The sequence below is a fragment of the Notolepis coatsorum genome, assembly GCF_963971535.1.
Source record: "Notolepis coatsorum genome assembly, chromosome: 1".
Lineage (NCBI taxonomy): Eukaryota > Metazoa > Chordata > Actinopteri > Aulopiformes > Paralepididae > Notolepis > Notolepis coatsorum.
In genome coordinates, this window is record NC_140165.1 from 131,758,091 (window position 1) to 131,775,278 (window position 17,188).

Below are 17,188 nucleotides of genomic sequence, written 5' to 3' on the forward strand. Positions count from 1 at the left end.
CCTGAGTCTCCAAACACAAATACAAATGTAGCACGTATTGACATACTACTCTGTACATTCTCTGTGCATGCATGTTTACTCACACACACACACACGCACACACACACACACACACACACACACACACACACACACACACACACACACACACACACACACACACACACACACACACACACAACACGCACACACACACACACACACACACACACACACACACACACACACACACACACACACACACACACACACACACACACACACACACACACACACACACACACACACACACACACACACACACACACACACACACACACACACACACACACACACACACACACACACACACACACACACACACACACACACACACACACACACACACACAGAGAGAGAGAGAGAGAGAGTTGTCTTGCTATTTTAGCCTACAGTAGATGACTAAGAATAAGGCTCACACATGTACAATAATTTTTTTTGTGATTGAAACTTATTTATTCCATGCATTGCCCTTGTGCCCCCTTACTTCCTAGAACCCTAGAGTCTTTCAGAATGCGTAAATGTATATTTGATTGTGACGTCCCCAGGGGTGTGTTGCCATGGTGCCCCTTTACTTCCTGCATCCTTTTACAGTGAATGAATGAATGAATGAATGACCTTTATTTATATAGGACCCTTCACAGCATGAATGCACAGGGTGCTTTACACTACAGCTTAAAGGGGAACTATTTTACTATTTCTTTCACTATTTGGGCACTTTTACACAATTCCTGTGAGTCTATGGAATACCTCTGTAATTTATTTTATTTTTTTATTCATTGTTTTGTATTTCTAATCAAGTCCTCAAAAACAGCATTTTTCTACCTCAAGATCTTAAGCCGTTTTGAGCCTGGGCTCCAACCACTGTGTGCAGCTCATCATGTACCTGATGCCACACAGCCACATTATCATGCAGCGGTGGCTCTCTGACATCACAAATCAGCACATTTTCAGATGACTCAGTTCAGTGAGGGTGAATATTGTGAGAGGAGAATTGGAAGAATGCGCAAATATGAGAATTCGAGACATAGATCATATTAATATAAGTTCACATAGCTAGGAAACAATGCTAAACACTCAAAAAGGCCATTTATAAGATAGTTCCCCTTTAATATAAAAACTAGAGCTGGGCCGTTAACGGCGTTAACGTGCTGCGTTAACGCTATACTAGTATCGCGCGATAATATAATTAACGCATTAATCTAATTTTTTTTTTTTTTTTTTTTTTACCAGGGTAGGTTCGCTGAGCACAGATGCTCTTTTTCAGGAACGCCCTGCTTCACATTCACACAGTTCCATTCACACCTGGGAGCTGCCCAGTACAACCACAGTTGACACCATTGGCCACTGAGCAACTCCACTGGAGCAGTTGATTCAAGCCATGTCACATAGTTCAAGTTTGAAATGATTCTTTCTGTTTTGCTCCTGAGAGTGTGCTAGATACTGTACTTTACTGGTAATATTATTTATTTGTGTTAACTTCTGAATAAAACAACTTATTAAACACAAGTACATCTTATTGGACATTATTTTGATATTTCATTACCAATTATCATAGCAAAACAGCTTTTTCAAACAGTCTGTAATGCATTTTGGAAACGGGAGATGGGCTCATGGTGTAATGGGCCACCTGGCCTGAGAAACATAAGGAGGAAAGAAAAAGTAAGGACTTACTTCTGGTCATTATTTGGGTAGAACACACATATTTTGAATGCCTTCGGCAATTTTTTTTTTTTCTTTAGCCATTTTAATCTAGATTAATCTAGATTAAATCCAGGATTGCAGATAGATTAATCTAGATTAAAAAAATGAATCTATGCCCACCTCTAATAAAAACACAATAAAACAAAATCAGAAATAAATGACAACAACAACGAACAGCAGTTAAAAACAGTGAAACCAGATAGAAAAAGTAGAATAAAAGAATTTGGATAAAATCATGAGTCACTAATTAAAACAAAACTATAGAACAGTGAGGACAAGAAAAGTGCCTATGGATGACCAAAGGCCTGTCTGAACAAATGTGTTTTTAGTTGTTTTTTAAAAGAGTTTTCAGAGGGGGCAGTTCGCAGGTCCAGGGGGAGAGCGTTCCAGAGCCTTGGTGCTGTCACCTCGAAGGCTCGATCACCCCTGGTTTTCAGCCTGGACCTGGGGACCACCAGGAGGTGCTGATCGGCAGATCTGAGTGAGCGGGTGTTGGTGTAGGGATGGATGAGTTCAGTGATGTAGATAGGGAGTAGATCACTATGCTGAATATCACCCCACTTTCAGGGAGCCCATGACAATATAGGTAGTATGCATGATGTTGAATCTATGCATCTGTTTGTGCAAAAGAGAGAGAGAGAGAGAGAGAGAGAGAGAGAGAGAGAGAGAGAGAGAGAGAGAGAGAGAGAGAGAGAGAGAGAGAGAGAGAGAGAGAGAGAGAGAATCATGAATGCACTGTATGCTTCATAGGCTAAACCGGTGACAAGACGTAGATTGCTTTACAATTGCTTTGCTCACTTGACTATGATTTGCCTGTGACATGTCAGACCCATGGGACATACTGTACATTCCATGGCAACATGTCAGGCTATAGAATATGGCTATTTTCTGTGTGCCCTTGTGCCCCCTTACTTCATAGAACCCTTTATAATTCAGCCCATCACCTTATGCTCTTCAGATTTAGCCCACACACAATACTCTGGAGAACCAATCTCATCTACCTACTGTGACTGACAGATGGATCATTTTTAAAGCTTCTAACAATGAGTCTCTCTCTCTCTCTCTCTCTCTCTCTCTCTCTCTCTCTCTCTCTCTCTCTCTCTCTCTCTCTCTCTCTCTCTCTCTCTCTCCCCCCACGTTACTGACCCAATTCATGCAAATCAATTGACCTCAATAACATGCATAGGCATAGTTTTATATAGGGACGCTAGGGACATGTCCTTACCAAAGCCACAGAAATGCAAATTGTCCCTGCTATACCAGAAAAAAGGGATTGCAGAGTGAAAGCTGTAGTTTTTGTATTATAATTCACAACATCATTCTCTTACAAAACAGAGCCTTTTTATCTGTTGCAAACGTGTAGGTTGACAGAGAACCTATCAGCAAGCTATCATATTATCTGCAATATCCAATCAACAACCTGGACCGTTTGACAGGAGTATACCGCCCCGGTCTCCCCACCTGCCACTGTCCCTGGAGCGGGTTGCGTCTGGCAGAGCCGGGTAGGTGTGTAAACAATGCCAGTAGTGGTATTTCACCAGCGGCCGTGGTCTACCACTTATTCTACACCTCTCATGTCTCTTGAAAGACATGAAGCAATAGGATTTTTTCCCACAAAAAAAATACATTTTAAAATAACTTCCTGGGCTGAAGGGAGTAGCTGTGAAGCTCAGGGTACGCCTGGCAGGGCAGAGGTGAAGTGAAGCATGCACAAATTATTTCTGCTCCCACACTTTGTGCACTCGCATATTAAGAGTACCTACCAATTGAGTCAGTCCTTATCTTTGCTTTTATTTGCTGGTTTGGGAAGATAACCCTGACAAATACAAATATGTTAAGCAAGATTGAGAGGATGAGCTCTAACATCACTGGCTGTGATCTGAATGACCTCTGCCTTGTTCACCAGAAGAGGGTCATTTAAAAAGCTCAGGATATTCTTCAGGACCTATACACTTTATTCAGTGTTTTCCCTCCTTTTCTCTGGGCATAGGCTTACGTGTAAGCAGGAACAGATATGGTTGCTCTTTTGTCCCAGAGGCTATAAGTAATTTGTATGTAGAACTTGTAACCAGAGGGTATGTGGACTAAGGACTCATTAAAGTGTGATATTGTTTTTGTTACTGTTATGTCTGATTGCACTTTGTATGGTCTGGTTATACAGTACTGTAACTGTCATTCTAGCTGTATGCGTTTTAAGAATAAATATTGGTCTTCTTTAATTGTTTAATTGTTTTAGGGATAATGAAGATTTCTCTATTCTACTACTCTAGTGTAATAGGAATAATGCGGGGAGATCTGTTTTCATTGGTCTATTTTTGCCCCCTACACTCAAGCCCCGCCTAACGTTTAGGCTACTAGAAAATAAATGGATGGCTTCCTCCTGGTGGAGATTTGCTGATGTTGAAATGTTAGGTGGTCTGTTACATTGAATAATGAAGTGCAAACAAAACAGACAAAATTACAAAATAGTAAAAACTCATATTGGAAACACATTATACCTTGATGCTGTGGAGAGGTTTATATATGCAAAAATGTCCCTTGGGATTAAAAAAACAAATGGGTGATGCTGTGTCCTGAACTATAATGGACCTATCTCAAACCCTCTTTTCTTGACCCTCCAATCACAACTGTTGCTGTCTGAGGGAACAGCAGCACCTTCTTGAAGGTACTGTATGTTTTCACTACACTGCAAAAGGTGTCACGCTTTGCAAGTGTTTTTATATTCAGACTTACTGCTTTCAATCATTTCATGGTAATTAGTCATTAGCAGTGTATAGGTAGACAGGGCAGTGAAGGGTTAAATAACTCCAGAAAGGTCCGGAAAGTAAGGACAAAACTGAAACACCCAGGCAGAGTGAGAAGTCTGCAAACACAAATATAAATGAGGGGAAATGTCAAAGGAGGCTGTTGTAACTCCAAATGCTGCAGGTAAAGACGCTGAAGATGCAGTGTTGAACGGTGATGAGGAGGTGATAGAAGGAGGAAACATCACTAAGCTTCCTGTGCTAAAAAGGAAGAGTCCCCGTTGGTGAGAGGGGCTCTTGTGCCAAAAAAGGGGCAAAGAATAATGAGAGGAATAAAACAGGTAGAGGAACACCTGTCAGAGGAAGGGGTAGGCATGGAGATACAGGAGGAGAATGAAGGCTCACCTGTACAAAACCAGAACCCTAACACAAGGGACTCTCAAGCCAAGAAAGAGCTACTGTAAAAGTCAAGCGTCTCTAGAGGGAAAGGTGTCAGATGTGGAGTCAAGTATGGAGGAGGAGGAAGAGGAAGAGGAAGAAGAGGTGGGAGACTGTGTGTCAGTAGTCAGACATTTCTGAGACAGACCAAAAATAAACAAAATGTGCAGATAAGGAGATGTTTCTGTGTTCTGTTAAAGCCCAGATGAAAGAGGGGGGCTAAGCTACCACAGAGGTCTACAGGTTAAAGAAAATAGTGCAGAAAATCAGTCAAGAGCTACTGAATATTGAAGAAGAATTGATTTAATGTAATTTATCTCCTGTTCCATATGTTATTTTATTCGTGTTTTTTTCAGTTTTGATGAGTGATTTTAAAGTCTCCACACTTGATTTAAATGGAGCAAGAGGTGTGAGGGGGGGCTCTGACTAAGGAGGAGCTGTATAAAGCATGCAGGGGGAGGCCCAGTGGATTGATGGACTCCCATCTGAGTTTTATAAGGTGTTTTGGGCTGAGCTTGGTGATGACATCACTGAAGTATTTATTTAATGTTTTGAAGATTTGTATCAGCAGGAGAGCAGTTCTGACGTTGTTACCAAAAAAGGGGGACTTAAAAAACATAAGTAACTGGCGTCCAGTCTCCATTCTCTGTATGGATTATAAATTGATGTACAGAGTCCTGTCCAAACAGGCTGAAGAAGGTGATGGACCGGGTCATTCACCAGACTTACTGTGTGCCCGCGGCAGGTCCATTTTTGACAATGTGTCACTAGTTTGGGATGATGGAAGTCTCTGGTTCATTAGGCGTTGATGCCGGTCTGGTTTCGTTGGACCAGGAAAAGGTGTTTGACCGGGTTGAGCACCAGCACTTGTGGAAAGTGTTGGAAATGTTTGGTCTCAACCCTGAATTTATCGCCAAGATTAAGGCTCTGTATGAGGACATTGAATTGTGTATTAAAGATTAATGGTGTTTTGTGTAAGCCCTTCAAAGCATGTAGAGGTGTGCGTCAAGGATGCTCATTGTCTGGGATGTTATATGCACTTTCAATCGAACCCATGTTGTGCAACATTCGTTCATGTATTAATGGTCTTTTTCTCTCTGACACATGAGTTGTTGTATCTGCCTACGTGGTGATATGTTTATTTTTGTGAAAAACCAACATGATGTAGATTGGATTGGGGAGATTGTGAAGAGGTTTGGTAGACTTTCTGCTGCTAAAGTAAAGTGAGAAGAGTGTGGCTCTGGCAGTGCATGGAAAGTGGTCCACAGGGCTCCCTAAGCTGCCAGGAGGGATGCATTGGAAGAGAGGTGGTTTCAGGTACCTAGGAGTGTTTTTAGGAGATGACCAGACCATCAAGAAAATCTGGGAGAGGTTGGAGGGTGGAGAAGGTGGAAGGAAAATGAAGGTTATCCTATAACCCTAGTCATATGAACACTGGCTGAGCGTCTCGCTCCAGCCTTATGGGATATATCATCTTTCGTGCACATATTGTGCGTGTGTTGAAAACTTTCACATGCACCTCGCATCTGCCCGTGGCCACGCCTGTTCCCATGTTTCCATAAAACACAGGGTGTGGCCACCCTCATACCCTTCCAAGTCTGAATTTCACGCGTGAAAAACATCCAAGGGTCCTCAGGGCGTGAAGAGCGAGACGCTCAGCCAGTATTCATATAACTAGGGTTATAGGATAACCTACGTTATATCTCATACTGGCTTTCGCGTCTCACTCCAGCCTTATGGGATCAAAAGGGTAGAGCGGACGCGCAGCCATGACAAATGCACCCCCTGAGGGCCCGTATGGAGTCCCGTCCACCCGCCCCGTCCTAACGGGGGGGGGGGGGGGGCAGTCAACTCCGACCAATATGCGAAAAAGGGACCAGCCACCCTAGGATGCACAACACGAGTGGGACCGTGTGTGCGGTCCACCCCCACACAATCCTGCCAGCCCACCCGATGGCGGGGTGCAGGAGAACCAAAGTGCAGCAGGGGAAATGCCTGCGTACCACCAATGTGACAGGAGTTGCTCACACAGCATCAGGTCACACACTCCTGCTAGCCCACCTGGTGGCGGGGCGCAGGAGAAGTCCCGGTACTCAGGACTGCCTGTGAGACAGAGCCCCCAGTCATGTGGTAAACCCTGACAAAAAGACCTGGGGAGGACCAGGAGGCCGCAGCACAGATTTCCTCCATGGAGGCCCCCCCCAGCAGGGCAGCAGAGGCTACCAGAGTGTGCCCCGACGCCTGCGGGGGGAACCCGTCCGGCCAAAGTGTAGCAGAGGGCAATGCCCTCGCATAACCAATGTGACAGGCGTTGCTTGGACAGCGCCTTACCTGCGTGGGAGCCACCGTAACAGACAAGCAGTCGACCGGTAGCCCCGAGGTCCTGCATGCACCTAAGGCACACCGTCAGCGCACGGACAGGACACAACAGGTGAAGGCTCGCCTCCAACTCACCTGCGTGAGAGGGAGGGTGAAACGCCGTAGCACAATATCCCTGGAGCGATAAGAGCTCCGGATATCCCTTGGCACAAAGGCCGGAGTAGGCCTCAGAGTCCCACTGCTAACCAGTTGTTGCAGCAGCGGGGTGCAGAGGAGGTCCCAGCCCCAGGACACACAAGGCGGACTTACCGGCGAGTCCGGGGGCCAGGACTCCCAGAAAAGGGGCCTGGCGAGGTCAACGAGGCCGCGGCATCGAGACCTCTCCAGGGGTCAGCCGACGCACCGGGGAGACAACACTCCAAAGAGGTTGATCCCTCAATCCAGGCCGACAGGTAACAAGAGCAGAACTCGACCTCTGCCCGGAGGACTGCGAACTAAACAGGCACGCCTAAAGGGGCTGACTGCAAGAACAGTATCCCGATGGGAAGGGTGTTCGGTATGCCGCGCACAATGTCACAATCTTGTGGGGCCACGAACCTCGCGGAGTCAGGGTCCACCAACTCCGCCAGTGAACTGACTCCGCCACAAACCCTGACCCTGCCAATTTATTAATCCCGCGGGTCGGGGTTTCAGAGAAAGAGTTTGACACAATTGGCAGACGTCATAAACATGCGGCTGCGGGGGCATACTCTCTGGGAGCCGGGGTCAAACCCGGGCTCTACCAGAGAGTTGACTCCGCTATCGGCACACCGGGGAGACAACCATCCCAACAGAAAAGGGTTGCTCCCTTAACCCATTAAAGAACCATAAACCACAACTGTGCGTGCACACAGGCTATACAATGCAGTTCAAGGTGTTTCAGGCTCAAAAAAGGGTTAACCCAGGCCAACTGGCAATGAGGGCAAGCCCCGACCTGGGCCTGGAGGACCGAGAACTACACAGGGATGCATAGAGGAGCTGACTGACAACAAGCAGCCCCTCGACAGCCCCCTCCCGTCCCCTGGTCGAGCAGGGAGGGAGGGGTGAAAAGAATGGAGTTTACAACTCCTAGTGGCATCTATATGACACACAACATTCACGATATCAAACCCGTGACGTTAGGCCCGCCCTGGCATTTTCCCCCCGGAAAAGCTCAGGACCCTTCGGGGCAATCAGAATGTATCTGCGACCCGGTGGGCAACAGGTTAAACTGATCCGGTCCGGCGCGACCAGGACAAGTCCCACGCCCTTGTCACGTCGCCGCCCCTCTCCAGAGGAGAGGGGGTTAGGTAAGTAAGTAAGTAAGTAAGTAAGTAAGTAAGTAAGTAAGTAAGTAAGTAAGTAAGTAAGTAAGTAATTATAAAGCACCTTTCATACATGTCATGTAGCTCAAAGTGCTGTACACAATTATAGGCATATATAACGATAAAAGCAATAAAGTCATAGTGATCAGTTAAGATCAATGTTTAAAAAAAAAATAATAATAATAATAGTAACGTAAAAATGAAAATAACGTAAAAACAGTCATTTGCTTACCAGTTTGGGAGAACAGGTCCGCACAAACATTTCCGCTCAGTGGCAACCGGAAGTGCACTAAACCAATGCACTTGTATTGTAGGTAGCAATGTTTAGCTCTTATAACGCTAGTGTAGTTACGTTTTTATCAGTGGTCATAGTTGGGTCCATAGTGCTTTACCAAGTCCCATGGATCCATCAGTGGCCGTGTATTGTGGTAGAAAGAAAGAAAAAGAAAAACGTATAAAGAAAACAGTCTAAAGTTTGAAAGTTTGGGAGGTCCGCAAAAAGGTACACGTGTCGATCAAAACATCACAAGGGGTGCCACCAAGACGGTGAGCACGCGAACGCACAGCTCCCGGTGGCCCACCTAACGGCCGTGAAACCCCCCCGCCAATGTTTGATCTACCCCGGCATTTCCCCCCGGAGATGCACGCGAGTCTTCGAGTCTAACCTGTAGTGCGCTGGCGCTCGGTAGAGTTAAAACCTCCTTCCCGGCCGACAAACCAGGGCGCGCCGGTCCCGAAGGTGGATTCAACCATTGCAGGGAGCTGGTCCCGAAAGACACAGACATGGGTTTCTATATAACGAGCCTGGGAATAAACTGCATCAATTCCGCTCTTTATGTAAGAGGGGAAGACATCAGGCTTATCCCAGAGAGACCTCAACGTAAGTGAAACAATTGAAAAAGGTTTATTTAACAGAGTGGAGAATGGGCATAATAGCCCAATATACACAACCGTTAAAAGAAGCAGAGCAAAAGGACAACAGCCTCGACTGCACCGCGTTACCTCCCATTTACAATGTCAGTGGCCTGCAGTGCAGGTCCCGTAACTCACGGATACATCTCTCGGCCAATAAGAAAATGCGAAGCCTGTGACGTCTTCAATGGCCTGCTTCGCCAACAGAGATTGAATCTGGTCGGCCAGGGCTGTCCCCGCTGTGGACTCTGACAATAGAGTCTGTATCAAACCCAAAAACGGAGGGTGGGGGTGTGCAAACTGTAACACAAGCCCCACTCTCAACGTTCTCTCCATCCACATGACATGTGACACTTCTGTAGCCACACATGGTAAAAATCGCAAAGCGGCCTCGCTGCCGACTGGCACCGGCCCGCTAAGAATCATAAATAGGTGGCCCGGTCGCGTGAACACTTAAGGTAACCTACTTGCGTTCAGCGCTTCGTTCCGCGTTTCTCTGATTGGCCACGATGCCCACGTGACCACGCCTAGCAAGCCCCCGCGGCAGAGCGGCAGAGCGTTCTCCTTCGCAAATCTTTAATGTGTCACATACTGTGCCTAGCACGCCCCCGCGGCAGAGCGCCCTCCTTCGCGAATCTTTAATGAAAAAGCAACGCTCGCGCAATACCTAGCTTAATAATAAGTAGGCAATTGGCACAAGTGTAAATTATACATTCGTCACTCAGTTTTAATATCGACGGATAGTGTAATATTAATAGGTTGCCGCGGCATTATGCATTCGTAATCCCCCCTACATAATAACCACGCAGGTTAATCAAGCAGGTTAATCAAGCAACGCTCGCGCAATACCTAGCTTAATAATAAGTAGGCAATTGGCACAAGTGTAAATTATACATTCGTCACACAGTTTTAATATCGACGGATAGCTCAACTCGTTCGTCAGTCGGTGACAAGTTTGAATCACTTAAATTTTTTATTTATTTTTTTACGTTTAATTAATTTATCATCGTAACTAGCTATTCCTATCAATCGAAATAACGTTCATCTCCGATATTTAAACATGGTCCCCAAAATGAATGGAAGCGAATGAGGAGCCTGACACCTGGGAGGAATGGGGGTGTTGCAGCATTGGGGATGTTTAAAAAATATAATTTAATATATAATATAATATAATAATTTGTGCTTCACCTAAAAATTTGGTCAGCAGCCTCCACTGATGTACAGTGTTGTCACGCGAAATAACGTTATGAATAAAAACGCGAAATAACATTATATAACGTTGCGTTACAATGTACAGTTTCTAGTTAATCAGTAAGAGTGTACTGTACATACAGAGTTAAGAGTGTACTGTACATACAGAGTTAAGAGTGTACTGTACATACAGAGTTAAGAGTGTACTGTACATACAGTACAGCGTTAAGAGTGTACTGTACATACAGAGTTAAGAGTGTACTGTACATACAGAGTTAAGTGTGTACTGTACATACAGAGTGTACTGTACAATACATATAGTTAAGTGTACTGTACATACATAGTTAAGTGTGTACTGTACATACAGAGTTAAGTGTACTGTACTGTACAATACAGAGTTAAGTGTGTACTGTACATACAGAGTTAAGTGTACTGTACTGTACAATACAGAGTTAAGTGTGTACTGTACATACAGAGTTAAGTGAGTACTGTACATACAGAGTTAAGTGTACTGTACAATACAGAGTTAAGTGTGTACTGTACATACAGAGTGTACTGTACAATACAGAGTTAAGTGTGTACTGTACATACATAGTGTACTGTACATACAGCGTTAAGTGTGTACTGTCCATACAGAGTTAACTCTGTATTATACACTACACTCTGTATGTACAGTACACACTTAACTCTGTATTGTACAGTACAGTACACTTAACTCTGTATGTACAGTTTCTAGTTAATCAGTCAGCAGCCTCCACTGATGTACAGTGATTCAAACCCCCTCAATGGGCAGTTTCTGACAGCTGTGCTGTGTTGTCACAAATAACGTTATGAATAAAAACGTGAAATAACGCTATATAACGTTGCGTTATATAACGTTACAATGTACAGTTTCTGACAGCTGGGCTGTGTTGTCACGTGAAATAACGTTGCGAGTGAATCTGGTAGTTGTTTTGATAAATATGTTGTGTATTCTAGCGATTCGATTCGAACATAACATTACATTTCCGCATTTCATTTCCGCGAGGGACCTCTGCCGCTCGTGCCGCGCTGCAACACACAGGAGTGGCAGGCGGGCGATAAGGGGGCGGGCTAGCGCGCGGTCACGTGGGCGTCGTGGCCAATCAGAGAAACGCTGAACGCAAGTAGGTTACCTTAAGTGTTCACGCGGCCCGGTCCCTCCCGCTGCGCATTGCAAACCCTGGCTCCGCCAACAGCGCAAGCAAGGTATCTCGTGGGGTTGGGATTCCGCACCCTGACTCCACCAACGAGGCAATTGCACCCAAGGGGGGGACCCCAACAGAAAAGGGCGGTCTGAAACGGGGGGAACGACAGTCATCACTCCTGGTGAATGAGGTGGCTCCCCCACTGAGCATTGACCCGTTTTAGCTAAGCGATTAGCTTGCTGGGGACGGCCCGCTCTATGGCTGGACATGCATGATGTGTGGCCCTCACTCTGTCTAGGGTGAAAACCCCCCACACACCGTAGCCCTGTAGTGATATTACCATCACCCAAATTACGCGTGCCTGACGCACTGCCGCTGCTAGGACTGGTAGTCCGAACGGGGGGAGGCACAAGCGTAATACCTGGCCTGGCGAGGGCGGGGCTGGGGAAACCCGCGCTGTGACCCCACGGGCCAAGGGTTCCCACTCTGATGACATTATTTTTATTTTTATTTTATTTTTGAGACAGGGAACCTGCTCCGTTGTCACATACAACACCAGGCTCACCAAGCGCACACGCCGAGCGTGTGGCGAGGGAGCCTCTCTACCTTTCCTGACAGTACAACATTCTCATAGACAGACCCAGGCCTAGCTAGCTGCTGGGTATCAGCCCGTCTTCAGAAGCAATATGTCGGGCCGCCTACACTTCACTGCGAAAACGCGGCCTGACGCCAGAGGAGACAGAACAGAGCCCTGTGTCCAATAACGTAACGGGGGGGGGGGGTGAATGGAGAGCGTGCTAGACACAGCGAGATGGCGACGGTTACTCCTTGAAAAGAGGCGCGTCCATCTAATCCAGCCGATCCCTCGGTCTGTCAGCACCGCGAGAGCCTGTCACACTGTGTACAGGTTGCCTCGGGCGGGGGACACATGGCCACCGGTCGGGGGTCTCGCAGCAGCCGCTGACGAGACTATGCTCTCACCCCTGGCTGTGAGGTGTGGGGCGGCGTGGGGCCCTGGCTAGAGGCCGCCCGCACCTCCGCTGACAAACCAAAAAACCCATCTATGGAGAGGGGAGCCCTGAGGAGGAGAGTCCTTCTCTCCTCCTCCAGGGGAGACTGCTCTAACCACAGGTGTCTGTGAACGAGGGTCGACAGCGTCCTCACTCTCCCTGTGGTTATAGCTTGCGGCTGCGTCAAAAGCTGTATAACCTCAAAACCCTGAGCGAGGGTCTTGACCTCGGCCGTCTCCAAGACCCCATCGCCCGACACCATTTTCGACAGAAAAGCAGCCAACTGAGCAATGTTATTAGTTGCGGCTAAATTCTGTACTGCAGCGATATAAGCTTCATCAGCCCATTCAGCCACCTGCCGGGCCGACCGTCGGCTTCCGGGCGGGGCGCCACTCTACCATGTCTGGGCAGAGGACCGACACCAACTGCTTCTCTAAGCGTGGCACACCGGTCCTAAGCCCCGCCATTAGGCCGTCTACCTGTGTAAAAGGTAAATAAGCCTTGGCTAAACCCTTAACATTACACTGTAAAAAATAAATGTTTTTACACAGGAAATTCACTGTATTATCTTATCTTACAGTAATTCGACAGTAAGTAAGCATATGGCAACCATTGATGCCAGACATTTACCATTTCCTTGCAACTTTATTTCCTACAGTGTAGACACCGTCTGCGATGTAATGGTTAAGTGGAGAACCCCGAGCACAGCCTCGGCGTTTCCCCCGCACGGGAGTGGAGCCCCGAAAGCAACAGCATTAGCATTAGTGGCGCGCGCCATGATACTGGGAAAGGTACTCAATAACGTTACACGTCGTGCGCATTTACCTGAGTATACAGCCCCCCGCACTGCACACACACCGCCCGTCTGTCTCACGGGACAGCGGGCGGCAGTGACAGTATTAACACTAGAGAATGCCGTCGCCAACCCTACCTTGGCACGACTCAGCGCGACAACTGACTGTCGTGCGAAGTTCACCCGTCCACTGTCACAGAACTGTGAAGCCAGTCCAGCGTCGAGCCAATATCCCGGACGCGCTGAGGAACACCTGGGGGCTGGGGAATTCCGGCGGTAATCCGACGTGCTTTAATCCCTAAACTAAACAACAAACATGTCCACTGCTGACAGGTGCCTATGAGCAAGAAGTCACGCGTGAAAACAGATGAGAAGGGTATGAGGGCGGCCACACCCTGTGTTTTATGGAAACATGGGAGCAGGCGTGGCCACGGGCAGATGTGAGGTGCATTATGTGCACGAAAGATGATATATCCCATAAGGCTGGAGCGAGACGCAAAAGCCAGTATGAGATATAACTAGCAAAGTGGAAATGGTTGCTACCAAAAATTGCTTATAGAGGAAGGGTTTTATACATTAACAATTTGGCAGCCTCCACCCTCCGGCTAAACATGCTTATATGGAGCCCCCTGCTGGTCTGTTAAAAAGGCTTATATGGAGCCCCCTGCTGGTCTGTTAAAAAGAGTACAAACTATTCTAGTCAAATGTTTTGGGATAGGTTACACTGCGTACCACAACGTGCACTATACCTACCAAAGGAGAAGGGAGGGCAGGGGTTAGTGCATCTACAGAGCAGAGTAGCAGTTTTTAGACTCCAGTTCATACAGCGTTACCTCACAGGAAGTGATGATGTGTTGTGGAGAGTGTAAATGGGTTGGGTTTAGATGCATGGTTGTTTTTAACAGACTGGATTTTTAAGACTGTGAATGTTAATGTATTGTCACCTTTTATAAAAGACTGTTTAGAGCCTGGACACTTTTTAAAGAGGACATGCATTGCTATTCCTTGCATTATTTGGGCAACTTTACACAATTCCTAAGTCTATTGAACACATCTGTAAGTTTTCTTTCAAAATAAATCATTGTTTTATATTTCTAATGGAGTACTCAAAAGCATCATTTTCTAGCCTCAGGATTTCAGGCTGTTATTGGATGGGCTCCGCCCATAAGCACTTTCAGTGACAGTCACCCACACAGCGTGATACATACGAGAGAGAGAGAGAGAGAGAGAGAGAGGGAGAGAGAGAGAGAGAGGAGAGATGCGTCCTAGACACACACGCAGTCAAGTTTGTGTGTGTGTGTGTGTGTCCGACGAGGGAGAGAGATGGCGCACACACATTTACACACACTTCTGCACAGTCCCTGCCGCCGTCCCTCTCTCTCTCTCTATCTCTCTATCTCCCTCTCTCTCCTCGCTCGTTCTCTGCCTGTCAAAACCCGTTTGAGGAAGTGTCGGGTTACACTATGGCTACGTCCCCGACACACACGCAGTCAAGTTTGTGTTTGTGTGTGTGTGTGTCCGACGAGGGAGAGAGATGGCGCGCACACATTTACACACACATTTACACACACTTATGCACGGTCCCGCAACTCCCGCCGGTCCCTCTTTATCTCCCTCTCTATCCCTCTTGCTCGTTCTTGCTCGTTCTCTGCCTGTCAAAACCCGTTTGAGGAAGTGTCGGGTTACACTATGCACTACAACCATAGAGGGGGGCGTTACTGCAGATCAGTACCCTATTCACGTCAGGAATACCGTCAAATCAGAACAGCTTAGTTGAGTGAGGGAAGATCTCGTGAACTCGAGACTAGACTGATGAGTCAATATGGTAATTAGAGACACAGACCCATTGATACTAACCCCTATTGCTATAATACAATGCTAAATACTGGAAAAAGCCATTTATAATGCATGTCCCCTTTAAATGGTGCAGGATGGAACCTACAACATCACTGTTTTGCCTCCTCCTCAGCTGGGTCTGAAGTAGAATTGACCGGTTTGGCAGGGCCTTTGCTGGATTTTTTATTCAAGCGAGGAAAAATAAGAATAATTGTTTTAAACGGGAAAATGTTGTATAAATAATGTATTTTTTGCTTTAAATATGATGCCGAATGGGAGAAGGGGACACTGTATGGAGAGACAAATTTGAAGTGGCAGTTGACTGTATAGTGTGAAGGGTGCTTTATAAAGCCCCACTGAATAAAAGGTCAGGTGACCCTGCAGAGGAGGATCTCGCAGCCAGGGGGCGCTGGCAGTCAACAGTGTTGTCGCAAAAATTAACATGGATGTATCCAGATATGTCCTTTCGGTCAGTTCACTGTTATGCTCAATGTGGGAGACTGCAGGTGCTTTTTGGTGCTTTACAAGTGATTTCCGTACAATGTAATGAGACGTGGTCAGTTAGGAGTTCTGTTTTTGGAGCTGGTTACAGGAGGAAAAATTCCGCAAAAACTTCTGAATTGTGTAGTGGGACAAGCTAAGTTGTGCATATATAAAGGTAGGAAAAGCTGTATGGAAAGTGGTACAGGATTTGATTCCTCTGTTCATTGCGCTGGTGAAAGCGATAATTTAGGTTTTTCCTTCTGATGAAGAATGTAGAAGAGTTTGTTTCAAGGTGGTGCCTTAATGAAGCCATTTGTTCAGTCATTGAGGAGGAATTGTTTTTTAATTCCATTTTTGCATAGCTGTCGAGTCTGTGATGGTTTGTTCTTGTGGATTGTGTGACATTATTTGTATTGATTGAATTGGATATTTATTGGTAATTAAATGTGTGTTACAAAACCTTTCTCTCTCTTGTACAGTAAATTATAAACCAACAGACCCATAAGAATATTACAATAGATGCTCTCTATCTTTCTCTCTCTCTCTCTCTCTCTCTCTCTTGAATGGGTTTCAATGTCATTTGGGTCATGAAATGTAGTCACAACACAGAGAACCATGTAAACGTTCAATTCAAATAAAAACATGAAAACCAACAAAACAGGAGATACAGGGTTTTCTCCCGTCAGCAGCGATATGCAGAAACCAAAATAATTAAATAGATAAATAAAATGAACGAGAGCCACCCACCTGTAGAAGGCAAACATAACCAGGGCGTTCCCAGTGACACCCAGTGCTCCGATGATGAGGACGAAGAAAGCCACAGTGTAATGAGCGTGGTCGGGCACATCCACCTTCTTGAAGAAGCTGCTCTGGGTGTAGGTTTGCTCGGACTCCATGCTCTCAGTGGACCACATGGCTCAAGCAATTCAAGCACCACGTGAGGACTGCCGGCTGGGCAGTGGAGGACAGGAGGACGGAGAGGGCGCTAGGCCTTGATAGCAGGACAAAGTCGAGACAAAGTCGTCTGGAACTTTTAAAAACAAATGAAAGAACTGAAGGAACAGGCAGGTTGGTGGGACTTGGCAGGGTGGCGAGGTCGCTCAGTTTTATTTGGATGACCAGGTTGCAACGGAGTCTTTTTGGCTTCCGCTGGACCTCCATAGCATCGTTGTCACTCAGCTGGTCCTCTGTTAGACCACTCTCTCTCTCT

General features: G+C 46.4%; 1 protein-coding gene across 1 annotated transcript in view; it reads right to left on the reverse strand.

Annotated features, from left to right (window-relative positions):
* The window catches only part of LOC311222770 (melanopsin-A-like), a gene marked incomplete at both ends in the record, with an annotated part of 32,129 nt that extends 15,237 nt beyond the window's left edge, over positions 1 to 16,892 (reverse strand). Inside the window, one exon of the mRNA XM_084307397.1 lies at positions 16,726 to 16,892. Within this exon, the coding sequence (XP_084163523.1) occupies positions 16,726 to 16,892 (167 nt within the window). The remainder of the gene's footprint in view (positions 1 to 16,725) is intronic.
* Between the last annotated feature and the right edge of the window lie 296 nt (positions 16,893 to 17,188).